This window comes from Caretta caretta, chromosome 7 (genome assembly GCF_965140235.1).
Source record: "Caretta caretta isolate rCarCar2 chromosome 7, rCarCar1.hap1, whole genome shotgun sequence".
NCBI lineage: Eukaryota > Metazoa > Chordata > Testudines > Cheloniidae > Caretta > Caretta caretta.
Window position 1 is genome coordinate 125,574,927 of NC_134212.1, and position 20,927 is coordinate 125,595,853.

At 59.9% G+C, this 20,927-nt stretch overlaps 1 protein-coding gene across 3 annotated transcripts; it reads right to left on the bottom strand.

Annotated features, from left to right (window-relative positions):
• Positions 1-2,103: 2,103 nt before the first annotated feature.
• Positions 2,104-19,008, bottom strand: MORN4 (MORN repeat containing 4). 3 transcript variants are annotated; one of them, XM_048857340.2, is made up of 5 exons: positions 18,912-19,008; positions 6,640-6,736; positions 5,095-5,209; positions 3,947-4,056; positions 2,104-3,719 (listed from the first exon to the last, which is right to left on the bottom strand). In XM_048857340.2, the coding sequence occupies exons 2-5, from the start codon at positions 6,704-6,706 to the stop codon at positions 3,571-3,573; spliced, it is 441 nt and encodes a 146-aa protein (XP_048713297.1). In that variant the 5' UTR covers positions 6,707-6,736; positions 18,912-19,008; the 3' UTR covers positions 2,104-3,570. The 3 variants fall into 3 exon arrangements, with proteins under 3 accessions (XP_048713297.1, XP_074987230.1, XP_048713296.2); XM_075131129.1 differs by lacking the exon at positions 18,912-19,008 and adding an exon at positions 15,951-16,038; XM_048857339.2 differs by lacking the exon at positions 18,912-19,008 and adding an exon at positions 7,095-7,189.
• Between the last annotated feature and the right edge of the window lie 1,919 nt (positions 19,009-20,927).

The following is a 20,927-nucleotide window of genomic DNA, read 5'->3' on the forward strand; positions in this document are numbered from 1 at the left end:
CGGGTCAGAGGGGCCCGACGCCAGGCGTTCCCCTTTGGAGGGGGTTCTCCCTATTTCCCCGCTGGGAGGCCCCATGGTGACTCTCTCTCTGCATCGGGGGGGCCTGTTCTTTTGAGACTCCTCCCTGCTACCCCCGACCGACTGTTCACAAACTCGTCGGCCAGCTGCCCTGCGTGCTGGGGGTTCTCGAGCTTTTTGTCCACCAACCACAGCCTCAGGTCGGAAGGGCACTGTTCATACAGTTGCTCCAGTACACATTGGTCAAGCAGGTGCTCTTTAGCTTGGGCCCCAGCTGTCCACTTGCGGGCATATCCCTGCATCCGGTTGACCAGTTGTAGGTAGGTGACCTCAGGCGTTTTACGCTGACTCCGGAACCTTCTCCAGTACATCTCGGGGGTCAGCCCAAACTCACGGAGCAGGGCCTGTTTGAGCAGTTCATAGTCCCCTGCCTCCGCCCCTGTCATTCGGCTGTACACCTCCACGGCTTTGGGGTCTAGTAAGGGGGTGAGAAACTGGAGCCGGTCTGCAGGGTCAACCCTGTGCATCTTGCAGGCATTCTCAAAGGCCGTCAGGAAGCTATCTATGTCCTCCCCCTCCTTCCTCTGGGCCAGGAAAGCACTTATGAAAGCTCCTTGCAGTCTTGGGTCCCCCGCACTCACTGCAGCCGGGGCCCCACTGCTCCGCAGCCTGGCCAGCCCCAGTTCATGCTGGCTCTGTTTCTCCTTCTCCTCCTGCTCATGCTGGCATTGCCTCTCCTTCTCCTCCTGCTCATGCTGACACTGCTTGTCATGATCCTCCAGCTCCCTCATTTTCATCTCCCTCTCCCATTCCAGCCGCCTTTGCTCCAGGGATGGGGAGCTCCGCCGGGAGGATCCCCTGCTGGCTGCCGGGGTCAGGGTGCCCTCAGTATTCGCTGGGCTTCCCCCAACCCCTCCCCTAGGCATAGGTAGGAAAGATCTTGGGATGTCCTTGGCAGCAGTCTGACCCCTCCCAGCCCGGTCAGGCCCAAGGGCCCACGCTGCATCCACCGGGCGGCTTCCCTCAGGGACAGGGATCAGGTCATCCAAGAGATTCTTCTCCTCCAACTGGACAATCAGCTGTTCCTTGGTGGACCTCCCAATGCACAGCCCCCTCTGCCTGCCCATCTCCACCAGGTCGCTCTTAAGGCATTTAGCGTACATCTCCCTGCTGGCCACTCGCAGGCCGGGCAGCTTTCTACGGTTTCCAGGAAAAACGCTTCGTGTGCCAGTCCTTCTTGAGGTCACCACCTCTTTGCCAAGGTCGAGCTGCAGACTCCTCCGCCCCTGGGACCGCTCGCTGCAGTCCCCTGGGGGACCCTGTTACTGCAAAAGTCTTTCTCTCTGGTCACACACTCCCAGGGGTTAACCACCCCCAGAAACTGTCTCTCTCTGAATCTTCAACACGCCTGGTCCCCGTCAATCCCCCTTCGTTTTACTGTTCCCCAGTCACTTACTGCAGAAAACGCCGTTCACGGGGTGCAGTAGATCCCACCTCTGCCACCAGTTGTCACGGAGTGTGGGGGAGTCCGGGCCCTGCACCCCTCTTCCTGGGATTCACTGAGACTCTCAGCCAGCCAGTAAAGCGGAAGGTTTATTGGACAATAGGAACACAGTCTAAAACAGAGCTTGTGGGTACAACCAGGACCCCTCAGTCAAGTCCTTCTGGGTCAGCAGGGAGCTTAGACCCCAGCCCTGGGGTTCCTTGTGTTCCAGCACCCAGCCCTAAACTGAAACCAAAAACCCACCAAGCAGGCTCTCTCCTGCAGCCTCTGTTCACATTCCTGTGCAGAGGTGTTACCTCCCCCTTCCCCTCCTGGCTCAGGTGACAGGCTCTCAGGTCTCCCATCCCCAGGGCACATTCCCAGGTCAACCCTCCCCCCTCCCTGCTGCGTCACAGGGGGCAGTGCCTGGGGGGGGGGGAAGGGGAATGGGGGCCCCTCCCCGGGCCCCTCCCTGTGCTCAAACCTGGGAAGGGCTGGGGGGAAAACCCCTGGGGGGTCGCCTCCCCCAGCTGAGTGATGAAGGGAGGGATGGGCAGGCCTGGCCCCAGCCCACCTCACAGAACCACACACAGCAGGGCAGGTTTGGCAACGCGGTTTATTCACCGAGGCCCCGCGGGGGCGGCGCGGTGTAGGACACAGCAAGGCACGAGGGCAGTAGCAGCACAGAGCGGGCAGTTCACAGGCACCCTGCTCTGCGAGGAGACGGCTCTCAGCCGGGCCTGGCCCCGGGCTCCCTTCCTGCACCAGCATCACGAGTGACAGCTACTGCTCCCAGCAGAGAACCGACACTGGAGACAAGCAGGCCGCGTGGGGGGAGTCCTGTGTGCAGCTCTGCTGGTGCCCCCCATCCTGCTCGCTGCCCCGTGAGCCCAGCCCTGGCTCCCCCACCTCACACTGCTGGTGCCCCTCAGCCCCTGCTCTTCCTCACCCTGCTGGGCTCTGCCTCTTGCCCTGACCTGCAGCCCCCCAGTCACTGACACAGACACGGTCCCATCACGGCAGGCCCCAGTGCTCACTAGGGCTGAATGGAGACTAAGCCCCCAGTCGGTTCAAGGGACAGCGGGAGCGTGAAAAGCTCACCCCAGGCAGTGCAGACCCACAGCGCCCGGTGCCTGCCGGAGCCCTTGGCACCAGCCCCACAGTGCGGCCTGTCAGCACAGCAATGAGGGAGGAGGCTGAGACGCTTGGAACCATGGGCATGGCTCAGGGCTGGGGCTACACAGTGCCCTCTGATCACAGCCCTGGCCCGAACCTGTGCCAAGGCACTGACAGGCAATAGTGACCAGACAGCCCCCGGGACACAGAGAGGCCAGCTGGGAGGAGACCTGGGCCTGCTCAGGCCATACGCCCTTGGGAGAGTTGAGGGGGAGGCACGGGCCATGGGGCCAGGATGCGCAGAGCAAGGGAAGAGGTGGGGGGGGCTTGCCCTGCCCTCAGCATCAGGACAAAAAGGTGCAGGGAGATACCAGCTCCCTGCCACAGCCACCATACCCCACCAGTGAATTCAGGCCTGGGTCAGCAACCTTCTGGGGAGGGGCACTATTCCCGCTGAGCTTGAGCGGCACAGACTGGGCACTACCCCCAGCCCATCATGTCTGGCTTTGAGAAAGCAGGTGCAGCAGCTCCCAGCTACATCCCCTGCTAACCACAGGCACCACGGCCCTGGCAGATTGCCCCTCCACTGCCCCACACAGCCCAGCAGCAGGGCTGGCCACGGGGGCTGTGCCCAGCGGTCTGTATGGAGGGCCCTGCGGTACTGCTTGCCCCAAGGCAGTGAGCAAAGCCCCAAGGAAGGGGGTCTCCTGTCTCCCCCCAGTGGGGGGCAGCACTCAGAGCCCCCAGGATCTGGGAGGTGGGCACTCAGAGGAAGTTCTGCAGCCAGCAGGAGGGAGGTGGCCAGCTATGCTGGGGCCTGTGACGAGCTGTGCCAACGCCGCCCCCCCCCCCCAGCTGGGCACCGCAGCTCCTGCCCCACAGGCTCTTGGAAGCCAGGCCGGCCAGCGGCAGGAGGGGCCGTGGGTGGGCGGCAGAGTCCCGTGGCACCACGGTCACGCCGGGAGGTTGTGTGCGGACTTGGAGGCACTTTGAGCTCTCTGGATCACGGCCGGGCACTTCTCCCGCCGCAGCAGCTTGTTGTTCTCAAAGAAGCCCTCGCTGCGGGGCACCCCATGGGAGCCGTCGGGGAAGGTCAGGAGCCCTGGGGGAGGGAAGAGCAGGGAGTCATGGGGAAGGGAGCTGCACACACCAGGGAGGGGCAGGGAGGGGCAGGGCGGTGGGAGAGCAGGGTCTAGGAGTGGGGCAGCAGGGGGGCAATGGGGGCCATGCTGGAGAACAGGGCTGCCTGCCTGGCTCTGCCCAGACTGTTCGTCCCGCTGCTCTTGCTGGCAGGGGCTGCAGCTGCTCACGGGGGCTGCCTGGACTCACCGAAGCCGTCCACACGCCCGCTCTTGAACTCGCCCTCGAAGGTCATCGAGTCGTAGCGCGTGAAAACTCCGACGCCATTGAACTTCCCCTGCATGAACTCCCCCTCGTACCTGCGCAGATAGACAGCCCCGCAGCGTCAGGCTCCCCTCCTGTGCCCCCGCAGCATCTGGCTCTCCGACCGCCCCCCCGCCCCGCAGCATAACGGTCCCCACCTACCCCGCAGTGCCAGACTCCCCGCCTGCCCGCGCCCCGCGAGGCTCCCCGCCTGCCCGCGCCCCGCCAGCCCACCCGCACCATAAGATTAAGCTCGATAAGTTTATGGAGGAGATGGTATGATGGGAGAACATGATTTTGGCAATTAATTGATCTTTAAATATTCATGGTAAATAGGCCCAATGGCCTGTGATGGATGTTAGATGGGGTGGGATCTGAGTTACTACAGAGAATTCTTTCCTGGATATCTGGCTGGTGAATCTTGCCCATATGTTCAGAGTTCAGCTGATCGCCATATTTGGGCTCGGGAAGGAATTTTCCTCCAGGGCAGATTGGAAGAGGCCCTGGAGATTTTTCGCCTTCCTCTGTAGCATGGGGCACGGGTCACTTGCTGGAGGATTCTCTGCTCCTTGAAGTCTTTAAACCACGATTTGAGGACTTCAATAGCTCAGACATAGGTGAGAGGTTTATCGCAGGAGTGGGTGGGTGGGTGAGATTCTGTGGCCTGCATTGTGCAGGAGGTCGGACTAGATGATCATAATGGTCCCTTCTGACTTTAGTATCTATGAATCAGGCACCCCGGCCACACCCCGCCAGCCCCAGCCTCACAGCTGCTCAGGCATAGGACACTGGGGCGCTCTTATACCCGAGACCCGCAGGAGCTGGCAGCGCCAGTCCACAGCAGCCCTGTGGGCAGGGAGTGTGGCTGGCCCCCAACAGGCTAATGGAAGAGCAGCACCCACAGGTTCCAGAGCTGAAGGGGGAAGGCGAGTAAGCAGGAGCAGAGAGGAGAGGGTCTCCGTGGGGTGAGAGGGTACAGACATGACTCAGCACCAGCATCCCTCAGCCATCCCCAGTCCCCACGGAAGAGAAAGGCCAGTTGCCCCAAGCTGCCCAGGCCGCTCAGGGCAGACCCAGCAAGACGCTGTACCAACCTGGAGCCATCGGAGAAGGTGAGCACGCCGCAGCCATGGAAGAGCCCATTCTCAAAGTGACCCAGGTAGGTGCTGCCATCCGCAAACGTTAGCTGGCCAACGCCGTGCCTGCGGCCTAGGCAACAAGAGCAGGCAGTGTCACCAGTGCCCGCAGCCCGGGGAAGGGGCCACAGGGCCCATCCCCCCAGAAGGGGACCAGAGGGACAGGTGCAGGGATGGGCAGGGCACTGCTGGGATGTGGGCAGGGCAGGGCAGTTCTGGGGGTCATAGAAGCCTCACTTGGGCTCCACAGGACCATACGGGAAAACCCAGGGCTAAGCTTGCTCCCAGAGCTGGCCCAGCTGGGGAGGTTTGGGTTGTTCCCAGCCAGGCTCAGCGGGGTCCATCTCTTCCTGGGGCCCGTGCTCAGTATCTATCGCCAGACAGAGCCAGGAACCCCAGCACTCATGGCTGCTCTGCCGGTGCCCAGGGACAGGCAGAAGGGAGCCCGAGAGATTCAGGGGAAGGCAGCTTGTATTCATGGCTGGGCTCTACGCAATCAGCTCCCCAGGCCAGTGGGGCAGGAGGGTTTGGACTTTGTTACAGCAGCCTCTCCTGCCCTCCCTGCCTGCCCCCCTGGGGCCAATCCACGCATGGGGCAGGCATCTGCCATTCACCAGGACACACAGGAGGGTGAAGGGAGAGGAGGAGGAGGGGACCACAAGGGCATCCCGACAGGGCACATTTATGGTCCACACTGGTAGGAAGCTGCCGGGTGCTGGGGCAGACATCCCCAAACACAGGCTGCTCCAGGGCTGCTGCCAGCTTCCCCGGTGCCATGGCAGGGCTGCCTGGGCAGGGCACATGCAGCTCAGGAATCCCCAGGCCCGAGCCAGTGAGGGGAGAGGTCACTCGGCCTGCTCTCATCCCTTAGAGGAATGGCAATTGCCAGAGGGGCTTGGACCCTGGGGGCAGTGTCTGGCAGTGCTGCTCGGCAGCCAGAAGTGACACGTGCTGTATAGACAGACCCAGCTCTCCCCACAGCACACCCGGCTCCCCAGAGAGGGCAGCCCCAACACTGACAGGCACAGGGCTCCCTGGCAGCCAGTGGTCCCACAGGGGCACACTGCTCTTCCCCAGTGTCATGGGCTAAGGCCAAGGGGGGAGGCAGGAGATCAGGCTGCCCTGTCCCAGGAGTTGGGGAGCAGACAAGGGCCTGGGGAGGGCAGGGGCAGACGCTGTCTGGGGAGAACTTGGGTTACTGATTTTTAAGGGCCTGGCACCAAGAGCCTTGTCACGTAGAGCGGGGCAGGCTCCCCTCTCCCAGCAGCCCTGCAGGGGAAGCTGGCAGGCTGGAAGCTGGCAGGGAAGGAGGGCACCATACAACCTGTGGGACCGACTGGAGCAGGTGCCTCTCCCAGCCCCGCCTGCAGGGGAAGCTGGCAGGCTGTGCCCAGCACAGATGGCAGGGGCTGTTTGCAGCCCATCTGGGGGGAGTCAGGGGAGGGTAATGGAACGGGCCAGCTGGGAAACACAGCTGGGCCATGGCACTGCACCCCTGCTCACCTTCCTTCCACTCCCCGCAGTACTCCTCCCCACTGGAGTAGGTGAAGGAGCCCTTGGTCAAGGTCATGCTGCCAGGTCCTGGAGGGTGAGATGACACCTGCAAGGAAGGGGAGGTGAGAACACCCAATAGGTGCTGGGGGGGAGACGCACGTTGCTGGCTGGCTGGGAGCCTGCTGGATGTGCAGGGCCTAGGTTATGTTGTTTGCCATTGTTCTGAGGCCTCACCCTGACCCTAGTGCCCTGCTCCAGGCCAGGCTGCATGCTGCATGAAGCTCTCCCTCTGCCCAAAGCATGTCCCATCCCCACAGCTCCCCGCGTTCCACGCCCAATGCAAGCTCCTTGGCCTCTGCCTAGCACCGGCCAGCACTTCCCCATTCCCTTTGGATCTCTCAGATCTCCTCCCAACCCCAGTGCCTCTCTGAGGCTTGTCACTAGGACCCACCAGCCGGACTGACCTGCCAGGGGATGCCCTCTCTGCACATTGCTAGTCAGGAGATGACGGGGGCTCAGCCCCCTTGGGCCAGCAGCCCTTCCAGCTGACCTGACATTGCATCTTCCATCGCCACGCTGCAGCCCCCAGATGGGCTGGCAGCTGCCTAGACTGGGGGAGGAACGAGCCCTGTAACCATACAGACCTCCATCCCCTGAGCAGATAAGGTGCCTGCGTGGGCAGGAAGGCTAAGGAGCTCCCTGCAGGTAAAGATGGCACCTCTGGATTGGGAGCTGAGGAGGAACAGACTTCCTGCTCTGAGTTAGAGACTAAGCTCTCGCTGGATTCCGCAGAGCGAACAACTCTGCTCCAAGCTGAGCACCAAGGGACGGGGGAAGGCGTATGCCATGTCGCTCTCTGTGCACGGCTGAGCGAGCGTGGGAACCGGGTCTGCCCAGCATTTCAGGGCCAGCTCACAGCCAGCTTTACAGTTTGAATGACTCTGGAGTCAACTGTCGTACGCCAGCTGAGATATGGCCAGTCGCCTGAGCCTCAAAATACCTGGGGACCTGCCAACTGCCTGGACAGACTCCTGGATTTGGGGCCTACAGTGTCTGCAGTGGGCAGGCTCTCATTTGCATAAGGGAGACCTAATCAAGCCCTTTTGGTGATCCTGTGATCTCGGGTGAGGAGGGCCCCATTCTGATTTACTGAGGGGCTTCCAAAGGGGAGAAGGCAGCCAGGCCACCCTTTGGTTGCCTGTCCTGGCTGCTCCTGTCCAGGAGTCTCTGGCCACCTGATTCCACCATGCCGGCAGAGAGGCTTGTGCTTCCCCCACCCTCCCACCTGGCCAGGGAAGGGTAGGAGTCTTTGACACCTGCCAGCAAGTAATCTCTAGGAGCCAGCAAGAACTTCTGAATCAGTGATAAAAGCACTGGGTATTACCCCATCCCAGCTTCCAGTGGCTGAACCAACCGAGAGTCATGACAACCATCCTGCGCAAGAATCAACCTTTGGGGTTTGCTCTTCTCTTCCAACTTACCAGCAGAGGGTTGCCGCTACCCCCGCATTTGTGCGTGTAGGGTTTAAGCTTCAGCACATGGCTGGTAGCAAGCACACAGGTGTGCAGTGGGGCTGGGCCCCAGAGAAGTTAGAGGAGAGTGGCACCTGTTCAACAGCTCCTCAAACACCTGAGTGCCCTAGGGGAAACAACCTCCTTGCCTAGGAGATCACATGCATATCTCCTGGGTTAGGAGCTCTGTGTTTAATCCTGAGAACTCACCTGGTTTTCACCTACATTTGTCATTTGAATTGTAAATGAAATGTCCCAATAGAACACGGAACTGCCTGCAGATTTGGCTGGGGGGTGATTTTGGCCCTCCCTGAATCACTATTTGTCAGGAACAAAGCTATTGACTGGCATGGAGATTCATAATGCTGCTCCTTGGGGCTGACGGCTACGCAGGACGGCTGCCTTCCCACAGTATCACGCAGATCTCAGAGGGATCTGTTGGATTAAATAACCTGGATCGTTACTGTGACGAAGCGGGACTGTTCTTAATGGTTCCTCTGAATATTGTGGGGGTGCCTCAGTTTCCCCTAGACAGTTCTTAAGTATCTAGGTGGTGGGATACGGGTGTATGATCATTGCAGAGCCCTAGAGGGCAGGTGTATGCAGGGGTCTGGACACAGAGAATGGCCGACACCCTGTTTCCTGGCAACTGATGGCCTGGCCCTTCCCCCCTGCAAGGTGAGAGCTAAAGGGTTGGAGAACAAAGGAATCAGGTGAACTCCTGGCCTGGGAAAGGGGCAAAGCCCAGAGGAGGAGGGGCTGGAGAGAGTTTCAGTTTGAGGCTGGCTGGGGACATGGAGTGAAGGGCAGACGGGGTTGTCTGGCTCACTGCCCCCCAAAATGGACCCAGCTGAGGGGTCCTGTTCTCTGCACCTACAAGCTCTGTTTTAGACCATGTTCCTGTCGTCTAATAAACCTCTGATTTACTGGCTGGCTGACAGTCACGTCTGACTGCGAAGTTGGGGTGCAGGACCCTCTGGCTTCCCCAGGAGCCCTGCCTGTGTGGACTCGCTGTGGGAAGCGCACGGTGTTAGAAGGGGATGCTGAATGCTCCGAGGTCAGGCCCAGGAAGGTGGAAGCTGTGTGAGCTGTTTGCCCTGGGGACAGTCTGCTCACAGGAAGGCGACTGCCCCAGAGTCCTGACTGGCTTCATGGGGAGCAGTTCCAGAGCATCGCCCAGGGACTCCGTGACAGTTACATTAATTTGCTTGCTACTAACCCACGTTCTCAATGTGACTTGTCCATGCTTTTTGCTGAATTTAGTAAATAAAATAGAATCATCGAATATCAGGGTTGGAAGGGACCCCAGGAGGTCACCTAGTCTAGCCCCCTGCTCAAAGCAGGACCTGTCCCCAATACATTAACTGGAGACCTGCCTGGTTTGGTTCTTTCTTCCCCAGATGTCAGGTTCCAGACCTGCAAAGTCCCAAGGTAAATAAGAGGAAACTGTGCCCCACCTGGTGCTGGTCTATAGAACGGCCCCATAACCCTCCCATAAATGGCAGCTGTACAGGGACACTGCTGGGTTTTGAGGGAAAAACTGACTTCTGTATTAACAGATCCTGTCAATAGCAATGTAGAACCAACCACTGTGGTCTGGGGGGTGGGGGGATTTCCAGCCAGCCAAGCTACCAGCTGACCAGTTCTCCATAACACTTCTAGACTCTTCACGCCCCAATGGAGAGTCACAGCAAGCACAGAGGCAGGATGTTTGCCTGGGTGTACACCAAAGGCCAGGTGTATCAGGTGCTGAATATAAGCCTGGGGAGAGGAGAATAAACCAGCAGAGCCGGGCAAACGCCTTCTGTGAAAAGCTGGTTTTGACTAGGAACTCCATGGCCACGGGGATATCAGACATCTTCTCAAGGCCCGGGATCATGCACTGGGAGACTGCAGGGAGAGGAGGGTTGGCGGGCCCTCTCAGTCCTTGCATTAGGGATTGCATTCACCAGTTCAACTCTGTGCTTCACATGGACACAGGGCTAACCCTGGCCAGATGGCCTGACATGTCCACAGCAGGGGCTAAGTCACGTTAGTTAACCCTTTGTGCTTCCCCAGTGTAGACGTGGGTTGTGGGAGGCTGAGGGAGAGCACTCCCCTGTATTTGCTAGCTTGCCAGATGGCTCAGGGAGCAGGGCCCAGCCACCTCCTGGGTGTTACTGATCCTCTCTCAATAAGGTTGAGGCTGGGCCTCACTGAGGCTGTGTATCCTAGATTGCTGCTTGGAGAATCTTGCACAGACTGCCCTGGAAGAGGAGTCCGACATCTTGCCTAACCCAGGTCTTGGTCAGAAGGGCACAGACTATGGCTCCTGTCCCTGGAGGTGCCCTGTGCTGGGACCAGAGTGGACTCCAGGAAATGCCGAAGGCCCACAGAGGAGACGGGAATCTGAGAGCTGCGCACCGGTGACCACCTCAGGGCAAAAGATCCCTGCTCCTCAGCTAGCAGTGACCAGTTTGTGTGCTCGGTTCAGGTTGCTGTTGCCTGTGGCTTTTGTTTCATCAGCGTGGAGTCAAAGCCCAACAGGGCTGCACCTCCATGAAACAGTGGAGAGTCATCTCACTCAAAGGGCAAGGATCCCTGCTCTGTCCTCCCAGACGGAGCTCTGGCTTCAGCTTGCTGCTCGCTCCCTCGAGGCACAGGGCTCCTGCTGAGTATCAAAGGCCACCTCCCGTCCCTATCTAATGAAGTGCTCCGATGCGGGGAAGGGCAGGCAGAGGACACTCTCTGGCCCTGGCAATGAAATCACGGCTGCTGATGTAGGATGTCCCACTGGCTCCCAGCACTGACACCTGTTGTGGCTCTGTCCCAGTAACTATCAAATCCCCCTGCCAGGGCTGTGCCGGCAGCACTCCCGCTTCCCAGAGGAGGGAGGGAGAAATCTTGCAGCCATGGAGCTCAGGCTGCCAGAGGGAGGAGGGGGCGAGAGGTGCCAGGATAGTTCTGGAGGGTGCTGCATGAGCAGTAGTGGTGCCCCCGACTTCCCAGTGGGCCTCTGATCTGCCCTACAGGACCCCAGTAGGGGTGAGAGGACAAGGGGGCTAATCAGTGACCCTTGTGGTCGTGAGTCTCCAATAACCCAACGATTCATTTCTCACAAGGGCCGTTGGACTGAGAGCCCAGCGTGCCAAGCTCTGGAGCCCATTGCCAATGCAATCCCAGGGCTTCTCTACTCAGACTTCGACCAACCAGTAAGACTGAGAACGAGGCCTCCCAAGGCCTCAGTGCAGTACCAGGGAGGGGACGGGAGAGAGCTTCCAGCACCAGAGTCCCCTCTTCCTACCCCAGCTCTCTCCCAGCAGCGCAATTAGAAATGCAGATTCAAAAGGAGCCAAGCGGAGAACCATGTCCTCTTGGGGATTCTTTGGGTCAGGCCCTTGGACAGTAACCATGCCCACGTGGAGATCACTGAGAGAGGAGAAGAGATTTGCTGGGTCATGCTGGACTCCAGCAAATGGAGAGAGGGTCGAACATGGCTTTTCCAGCTCAGAGGTCAGTGAGTCTGTAAGTCCCAGCTGCACTTTGCCCTGGAGAGAGATGACTTTACTCTGCTCATTTCAGTGAGGACAGGGAGTGGTGGGAAGAGGACTCTGCCAGGTTGTCACGGAGTCCCCAGGCGATGCTCTGAAACTGCTCCCTATGAAGCCAGTCAGGACTCTGGGGAAGTCTCCTCTCTGGGAGCAGCCTGTCTGCAGGACACACAGCTCACCCGGCTTCCACCTTCCTGGGTCTGACCTCGGAGCATTCAGCATCCTCTGCCCCTCCGTGCGCTTCCCACAGCGAGTCCACACAGGCGGGGTCCTGGGGAAGCCAGAGGGTCCTGCACCAGCAGGAGAGTGAATTTGTGTGGGGGGTGGAGGGTGAGAAAACCTGGATTTGTGCTGGAAATGGCCCACCTGTTGATCACTTTAGATAAGCTATTACCAGCAGGACAGTGGGGTGGGAGGAGGTATTGTTTCATATTCTCTGTGTGTATATAAAGTCTGCTGCAGTTTCCACGGTAAACATCTGATGAAGTGAGCTGTAGCTCACGAAAGCTCATGCTCAAATAAATTGGTTAGTGTCACGGAGTCCCTGGGCGATGCTCTGGAACTGCTCCCCATGAAGTCAGTCAGGACTCTGGGGTAGTCGCCTTTCTGTGAGCAGCCTGTCTTCAGGACACACAGCTCACCCGGCTTCCACCTTCCTGGGTCTGACCTCGGAGCATTCAGCATCCTCTGCCTCTCCGTGTGCTTCCCCCAGCGAGTCCGCTCAGGCGGGGCTCCTGGGGAAGCCAGAGGGTCCTGCACCCCAACTTCGCAGTCAGACGTGACTCTCAGCCAGCCAGTAAACCAGAAGGTTTATTAGACGACAGGAACATGGTCTAAAACAGAGCTTGCAGGTGCAGAGAACGGGACCCCTCAGCTGGGTCCATTCTGGGGGGCAGTGAGCCAGACAACCACGTCTGCACTTCACTCCATGTCCCAGCCAGCCCCAAACTGAAAACCCCCTCCAGCCCCTCCTCCTCTGGGCTTTGTTCCTTTCCCCGGGCCAGGTGGTCACCTGATTCCTTTGTTCTCCAACCCTTCAGCTCTCACCTTGCAGGGGGGGAAGGGCCCAGGCCATCAGTTGCCAGGAAACAGGGTGTCGGCCCTTCTCTGTGTCCAGACCCCTGCACACACCTGCCCTCTAGGGCTCTGCAATGATCATACACCCTTACTCCACCCCCTAGATACTCAAGAACTGCCTAGGGGAAACCGAGGCACCCCCACACTATTCAGAGGAAACATCAAGAACAGTCCCACTTCGTCACATCTCTCCCCCCTTCGAGATCGAACTGAGCGGGGTCACTTTAGCCGGTGACCTGGGGAAGTTCGAAGCCACCAACGTTCCCATGGATGCCCCAGCATCTCTCCCATTCCTTGGTAGGAGTTACACCAGGCCCTTCCAGTTTCACGCCCTCCCTTAGGTCAGGGGTGGTCGATAGCACTCGCAGGCCGCATGTGGGAAGGTTTATGCAGCCCATGCCCTTTGGCCACCCCAAGAATGTCTCCCCATTGACCATCACCTTCTGCTCCCACTGGAGGTCCGAGGGGCCTGGCCCCAGGAAACTCCACACAGACATATAGGCTGGGGTCAGGAGTGGGAGCCTGTGCACATCCCCACCCATCTGGCTGACGGAGTCTATGGCCTTGGGGCCCAGCAAGGGAGCTAGACACCGGGGCTTTTCCGCAGGGTCCCCCTGGTTCAAATCGTCAGCCTGCTCAAAGGCAGTGAGGTGGGCATCCACACACCCCCCTCCTTAACCAGGGGCAGCAATTTAGTCTCGAGGTTCCCTGCGGAACTGGCCCCCCGGGGTCTATCCCCACTCACCCCTGGGAGGTCCCCTAGGCCTCTCCGCTCCCCCACCGCCAGTTCATGCTGCTGCTGCTTCTGCAGCTCTTTCTTGGTCTCTCGCTGTCTCCCACAGTCCTCTTGCTCTCTCAGGCTCAGCTCCAATCCCGTCCGTCTCGATCCCCCGATGGGGAACCCGATCGTGAAGACCCTCGTCTGGTCGGGGACAGGAGTCTTGGCGATGCCTGGCTCCCACTCCAGCTGCTCCCAGATCCTGCTATAGCCCCAGTTGGGGTCAGGAATCTGTTCCTTAGAGCGGTCATCCTCCTCCAGCTGCACGATGAACTGTGCTTTGGTGAACTTTCCAACGCTCAACCCTCTCTTTTTGCACAGGGTTACAATGTCCTTCTTAAGGAGACGGTGACAGGCCATCACTCCGCTCCTCCCAAGTTGTTTTGGACTCACAGGCCCGTGTGTTCTCAGCTCCCCACGGTTTCCAGGGAGAACCCCTAGTGTGCCAGCCCTTCTCGAGGTCACCACCTCTTTGCCAGGGTCGAGCTGCAGACTCCTCCGCCCCTGCGATTGCTCACTGCAGTCCCCAGGGGGACCCCATTACTGCACAGTCCTTCTCGCTGGTCACACACTCCCAGGGGTTAACCGCCCCCCGAAACCGCTCCTTTCTGAGCCTTCAGCAGGCCTGGTCCTCGGCAATCCCCCTTCGTGTTACTGCTCCCCAGTCACTTACTGCAGGAAGCGCCATCCACGGGGTGCAGTACATCCCACCGCTGCCACCAGTTGTCACGGAGTCCCTGGGCGATGCTCTGGAACTGCTCCCCATGAAGTCAGTCAGGACTCTGGGGTAGTCGCCTTTCTGTGAGCAGCCTGTCTTCAGGACACACAGCTCACCCGGCTTCCACCTTCCTGGGTCTGACCTCGGAGCATTCAGCATCCTCTGCCTCTCCGTGTGCTTCCCCCAGCGAGTCCGCTCAGGCGGGGCTCCTGGGGAAGCCAGAGGGTCCTGCACCCCAACTTCGCAGTCAGACGTGACTCTCAGCCAGCCAGTAAACCAGAAGGTTTATTAGACGACAGGAACATGGTCTAAAACAGAGCTTGCAGGTGCAGAGAACGGGACCCCTCAGCTGGGTCCATTCTGGGGGGCAGTGAGCCAGACAACCACGTCTGCACTTCACTCCATGTCCCAGCCAGCCCCAAACTGAAAACCCCCTCCAGCCCCTCCTCCTCTGGGCTTTGTTCCTTTCCCCGGGCCAGGTGGTCACCTGATTCCTTTGTTCTCCAACCCTTCAGCTCTCACCTTGCAGGGGGGGAAGGGCCCAGGCCATCAGTTGCCAGGAAACAGGGTGTCGGCCCTTCTCTGTGTCCAGACCCCTGCACACACCTGCCCTCTAGGGCTCTGCAATGATCATACACCCTTACTCCACCCCCTAGATACTCAAGAACTGCCTAGGGGAAACCGAGGCACCCCCACACTATTCAGAGGAAACATCAAGAACAGTCCCACTTCGTCACAGTTAGTCTCTAAGGTGCCACAAGTACTCCTTTTCTTTTTGCGAATACAGACTAACACGGCTGTTCCTCTGAAACCGGCCATTCTCTGTGTCCAGACTCCTGCACACACCTGCCCTCTAGGGCTCTGCAGTGATCATACACCCTTACCCCACCACCTAGATACTTAAGAACTGCCTAAGGGAAACTGAGGCACCCCCACACTATTCAGAGGAAATATTAAGAACAGTCACACAGGTAGCCAGGAGAGGTGTCACAAATCCATATTCAGCCCAAGGAGCATGCTGCTACCGTGAGAACCACTTAGAAGGCTTTAGCCCTCCCCCCGGTTTCTCTGTTCCCCAGATGTTGTTGTAGTGTCCAAAACCTAGGAAGGGAAACTGACGGCTCTATTCAGAGGGCAGCATCAGTGGTGAAAAATCAGAACCTGTTTCCCCTGGTTCCCTCAGCTTGGGCAGGCGCCGCAGTTTGACTCACAGGCACGTTGGGATTTGAATGTCTTACCCCCACTTTAGTCTCTACTCCATCTCATTTTCCCCTTTACTTACTCACCAAACCACAATTCCAATCCCCATGATACCATACGTGCCGCTAGCCTTCTAGTTCAATTTGCCAAACCAAAAGCCAACACCCAAACAGGCTGCGAGTTTAATCAGTATTTCCATTCAAATCGAGGCTCAGCCACTCATTTGGAAAAAGCTGTTCCTGAGAGAACCATGATTAGCTTGTAATGGCACCAAGAGAAGCCAGAGATGCACCCGCAGCACAGCGCTAGCCTGGTGTGCAGCTCCCTTGAGCCATGCTTCCCCGCACACATGCTGCCCCTCTTAGGGACCAGCTCGACAGTTCAAGCTGCAGGCCTTACAATGCAAGCTAAGAGAAAGGGCTTTTTAAAGGGGGAATGTACCAGCATCATGCTCTGGGCCAGGGGTGGGCTGCTCCCTCCGAGAGAGAGGATGCTCACTCGCTTACCTCTATGGAAGCTGAGAGCCAGAGAGCTCCCCAGCCAGCAGGATGTATTGTTGGGAAGGACCAAAGCTAGACTGCAGGGGCTTCTTGTCTAGAAGATAGATGGTCCTTAGTCAGTGCCAAGCTGGTAATTGGACTGAGTGCTCTCTGCTGAGGTCATTAACAGCCAGTGCTCTTCTCAGGCTCACAGGCCCCCCATCAGCCTGGAGGAGAGGCCTGGGAGGGGTTGGGATGGGACACAGAGAAGCACTAGTTTGGATGGCTTCATGGGGAGATACACAGAATCCAGACACCACACTGGAATTCATGATCCAAAGCTGGAGGAGAGAGAAATGGAGCTGCTTGGGGACCATGGATTGTCCTGCCTCCCACAAAAAGAGGCGTGTACCTCTAGTAACAATTCCACCAAGCTGTGAGTGCATCTGGCATGTAATCTACACTGTGTGTGCATGCCAGTCATTGTCTAATGCAATGGTTCTCAACCAGGAGTCCAGGGCCCACCGCGGGGCCACAAGCAGGTTTCAGGTGGTCCACCAAGCAGGGCTGGCATTAGACTTGCTGGGACTCAGAGCAGAAAGCCAAAACCCCACCGCCTAGGGCTCAAGCCAAAGCCTGAGCAACTTAGCTTCACAGGTTTGTGGTGGGGCCCCGGACAACTGCCCGGCTTGCTGCCCCCTGACGCTGGCCTTGGCTTGTATATGCAGAAACCCAGTCGTGGCACGGATGGGCCGTGGGATTCTTATAGCCGCTGAGGGGGCCTCGGAAAGAAAAAGCTTGAGAGTCCCTGGCCTAATGGGTGCAACAGCCCTTCTAGCAGCAATCTGCCCCCTCCCCACTACAACCGGCCTCAGAGACACTCCAAGCTCCGCCCCCACCCCAGCCGGGCAGCAGTAGATATCCCTGTGAACTGACCCAGAGCTGCCCCTTACTAGGACAGCCCAGGGCGGAATGACCTCACCTGCCATCCAAGGAGGCTGAATTCATGCACCCCCCTGAGCTTCCAGAAAAGTGTCACTCAGGTGACCCCACACAAATGACCCCCTGCACCCCCCACTCCTGCACCCCAACCCCTCCCCCACCCCCACACTCCTGCACCCTTCTTCCCCACCCAACCCCCTGCACCTCATCACACCACACTCCTGTACCCCACTCCCTGCACCCCCACATCACACTCCTGTATCCTACTCCACCTCACCACCTGCACCCCCCACTCCTGTACCCCCACTCCCTGAACCCCCACGTCACACTCCTGTACCCCACTCCCCCTACTCCACCTCCACCCCACCACCTGCACCCCCCACTCCTGTACCCCCACTCCCTGAACCCCCACATCACACTCCTGTACCCCACTCCCTCTACTCCACCTCCACCTCACCACCTGCACCCCCCACTCCTGTACCCCCACTCCCTGAACCCCCACATCACACTCCTGTACCCCACTCCCCCTACTCCACCTCCACCCCACCACCTGCACCCCCCACTCCTGTACCCCCCACTCCCTGAACCCCCACATCACACTCCTGTACCCCACTCCCCCTACTCCACCTCCACCCCACCACCTGCACCCCCCACTCCTGTACCCCCACTCCCTGAACCCCCACGTCACACTCCTGTACCCTACTCCACCTCACCACCTGCACCCCCCACTCCTGTACCCCCACTCCCTGAACCCCCACGTCACACTCCTGTACCCCACTCCCCCTACTCCACCTCCACCTCACCACCTGCACCCCCTACTCCTGTACCCCCACTCCCTGAACCCCCACGTCACACTCCTGTACCCCACTCCCCCTACTCCACCTCCACCCCACCACCTGCACCCCCCACTCCTGTACCCCCACTCCCTGAACCCCCACGTCACACTCCTGTACCCCACTCCCCCTACTCCACCTCCACCCCACCACCTGCACCCCCCACTCCTGTACCCCCACTCCCTGAACCCCCACGTCACACTCCTGTACCCCACTCCCCCTACTCCACCTCCACCTCACCACCTGCACCCCCCACTCCTGTACCCCCACTCCCTGAACCCCCACATCACACTCCTGTACCCCACTCCCCCTACTCCACCTCCACCCCACCACCTGCACCCCCCACTCCTGTACCCCCCACTCCCTGAACCCCCACATCACACTCCTGTACCCCACTCCCCCTACTCCACCTCCACCCCACCACCTGCACCCCCCACTCCTGTACCCCCACTCCCTGAACCCCCACATCACACTCCTGTACCCCACTCCCTCTACTCCACCTCCACCTCACCACCTGCACCCCCCACTCCTGTACCCCCACTCCCTGAACCCCCACATCACACTCCTGTACCCCACTCCCCCTACTCCACCTCCACCCCACCACCTGCACCCCCCACTCCTGTACCCCCACTCCCTGAACCCCCACATCACACTCCTGTACCCCACTCCCCCTACTCCACCTCCACCTCACCACCTGCACCCCCCACTCCTGTACCCCCACTCCCTGAACCCCCACGTCACACTCCTGTACCCCACTCCCCCTACTCCACCTCCACCCCACCACCTGCACCCCCCACTCCTGTACCCCCACTCCCTGAACCCCCACATCACACTCCTGTACCCCACTCCCTCTACTCCACCTCCACCTCACCACCTGCACCCCCCACTCCTGTACCCCCACTCCCTGAACCCCCACATCACACTCCTGTACCCCACTCCCCCTACTCCACCTCCACCCCACCACCTGCACCCCCCACTCCTGTACCCCCACTCCCTGAACCCCCACATCACACTCCTGTACCCCACTCCCTCTACTCCCCCTCCACCCCACCACCTGCACCCCCTACTCCCTGAACCCCCACGTCACACTCCTGTACCCCTCTCCCCCCACTCCACCTCCACCCCACCCCCTGCACCCCTCCCGCACCCCCACGTCACACTCCTGTACCCCCCTCCCCCCACCCCGGCCCGGCAGCACAGGGCGGCCCCTCACCTGGACTCCGCGTTTCACCACCGGCGCCGCTCCCCACTGGGGGCCCCGGTCCCCATCGACGGCCGTCAGCGCCGCTGGCAGCCCGGCTTCCCGCCCACCCGGCCCCCCAGCCTCTTGGGCAGCAACACTAGACTCCATCTCCACGTGTCATTGGCTGTTACCATGACAACCCTTAGCAACACGGCTTCTCATTGGCCAGAAGCGCCGGCGCTGTCATCAGTCGCCATCTTTATGAAGGGCAAAGATTCTACCCGAGAATCGTCATCGCTGTGAGCGGCAGAGACTCCCCCGCCCCGATCTCGCCATGTTTGTGCGGGGCGCGCCGCCGAACGCCTAGGGCGGCCATGTTTGTGCGGGGCGCGCCGCCGAACGCCTAGGGCGGCCATGTTTGTGCGGGGCGAGGGAATCTCTGCCTTGGCAAACTGCCTTTCCTCCCCCGGGCACGCGGGCGGCCCCGGCCTCCGCTGGCTCCCGGCTCCCCAGCCACCGCCCCTGTAGGGCTGCCGCCTTTCTCATTGCACAAAACCAACGTCCCTTCCCTGCTCTCACCCCCTTTCACTGGGCTGGGGCAGGGGGTTGGGGTGCAGGGCGCAGGCTCTGGGAGGTAGTTTGGATATGGGCTCAGGGCTGGGGCAGGGGGTTGGGGTGCAGGGTGGGGCTCAGGGCTGGGGCAGGGGGTTGGGGTGCAGGGTGCAGGCTCTGGGAGGTAGTTTGGATATGGGCTCAGGGCTGGGGCAGGGGGTTGGGGTGCAGGGTGGGGCTCAGGGCTGGGGCAGGGGGTTGGGGTGCAGGGTGCAGGCTCTGGGAGGGAGTTTGGATATGGGCTCAGGGCTGGGGCAGGGGGTTGGGGTGCAGGGTGGGGCTCAGGGCTGGGGCAGGGGGTTGGGGTACAGGGTGGGGCTCAGGGCTGGGGCAGGGGGTTGGGGTGCAGGGCGCAGGCTCTGGGAGGGAGTTTGGATATGGGCTCAGGGCTGGGGCAGGGAGTTGGGGTGTGGGAGGGTTTCAGGATACAGGGTTCTGGGGGCGCGTACTGCGGTTCCCAGAAAGCGGCCATCAGGTCCCTTCGGCCCTAGGTGCATGGGTGGCCAGGGAGCCTCCAAGTGCTGTCCTTGCACCCACAAGTGCCACCCCCACTGGGTTGACTGGAGCTGCCAGGGTCCCTTTTCGACCGAGCATTCCAGTGGAAAACTGGATGCTTGGCAACCCTAGCCCTGTTCCCCCGGCCCAGCCTTCTGCCCGGTCCCCAGCTATGGCCCTGTCCCTCCAGAGCCTGGTCCCCAGCCACGGCCCCGTCCCCTTGGTCCAGCTTCCTGCCCGGTCCCCAGCCACAGCCCCGTCGCCCCAGAGTGCCAGGCCCCACATAGCTTTTCAGACCAGATGCACAGGTTAGTGTCTTTGGAAGGGCGGCTGCCTCTGAGCCCAGAGAGACACTAGGGCATCGTATGATCGGTCAGTGCGGTTCCCTCTGGGCAGCTGCCCATGGCCATTTCCAAAATGCCTTCCTGCTTGTGTCTGGATGAGCAGTTGTGGCTAAGGCAGCTGTGGCATTAGGCACCCTCTGGGAACACTGGCATGAATTGGCACAGCTACACATACTGGCCAGCTGTTTATGCGCGGGCACTGCTCCCATTAGCCAAGTCACCCGCTCCAAAACCATCAGCCAGACTTCCTGGGCTGAAAATCCCATGGCATGCACAAGTGCCTGGGTTTCCTTGTATGGGGGCGGAAGGGCGGGAAAGGCTAAGGCCTGCACTCATGTGACCATGGTAAAGAATCTCAGAAAGAGTCACTTTCTTCTAACACTGAACAAGGAACTTTATTAGAATGAGGGAAACAGTACTCGCCCTAAAGCCACTCTGTCGCTCCCACAGAGCTCCCGTCCAGAACCTTCCCCAGCCTCCTCCCGGTCTGCCTCCCTGCTACAAAGTTAAAGAACCAGCATGCATAGCCTCACAGGACTGCACACTCTTTAGGCTGGTAGCAGCCTTTCCCCCAGAGAGACCAGGGGGTGGGGGT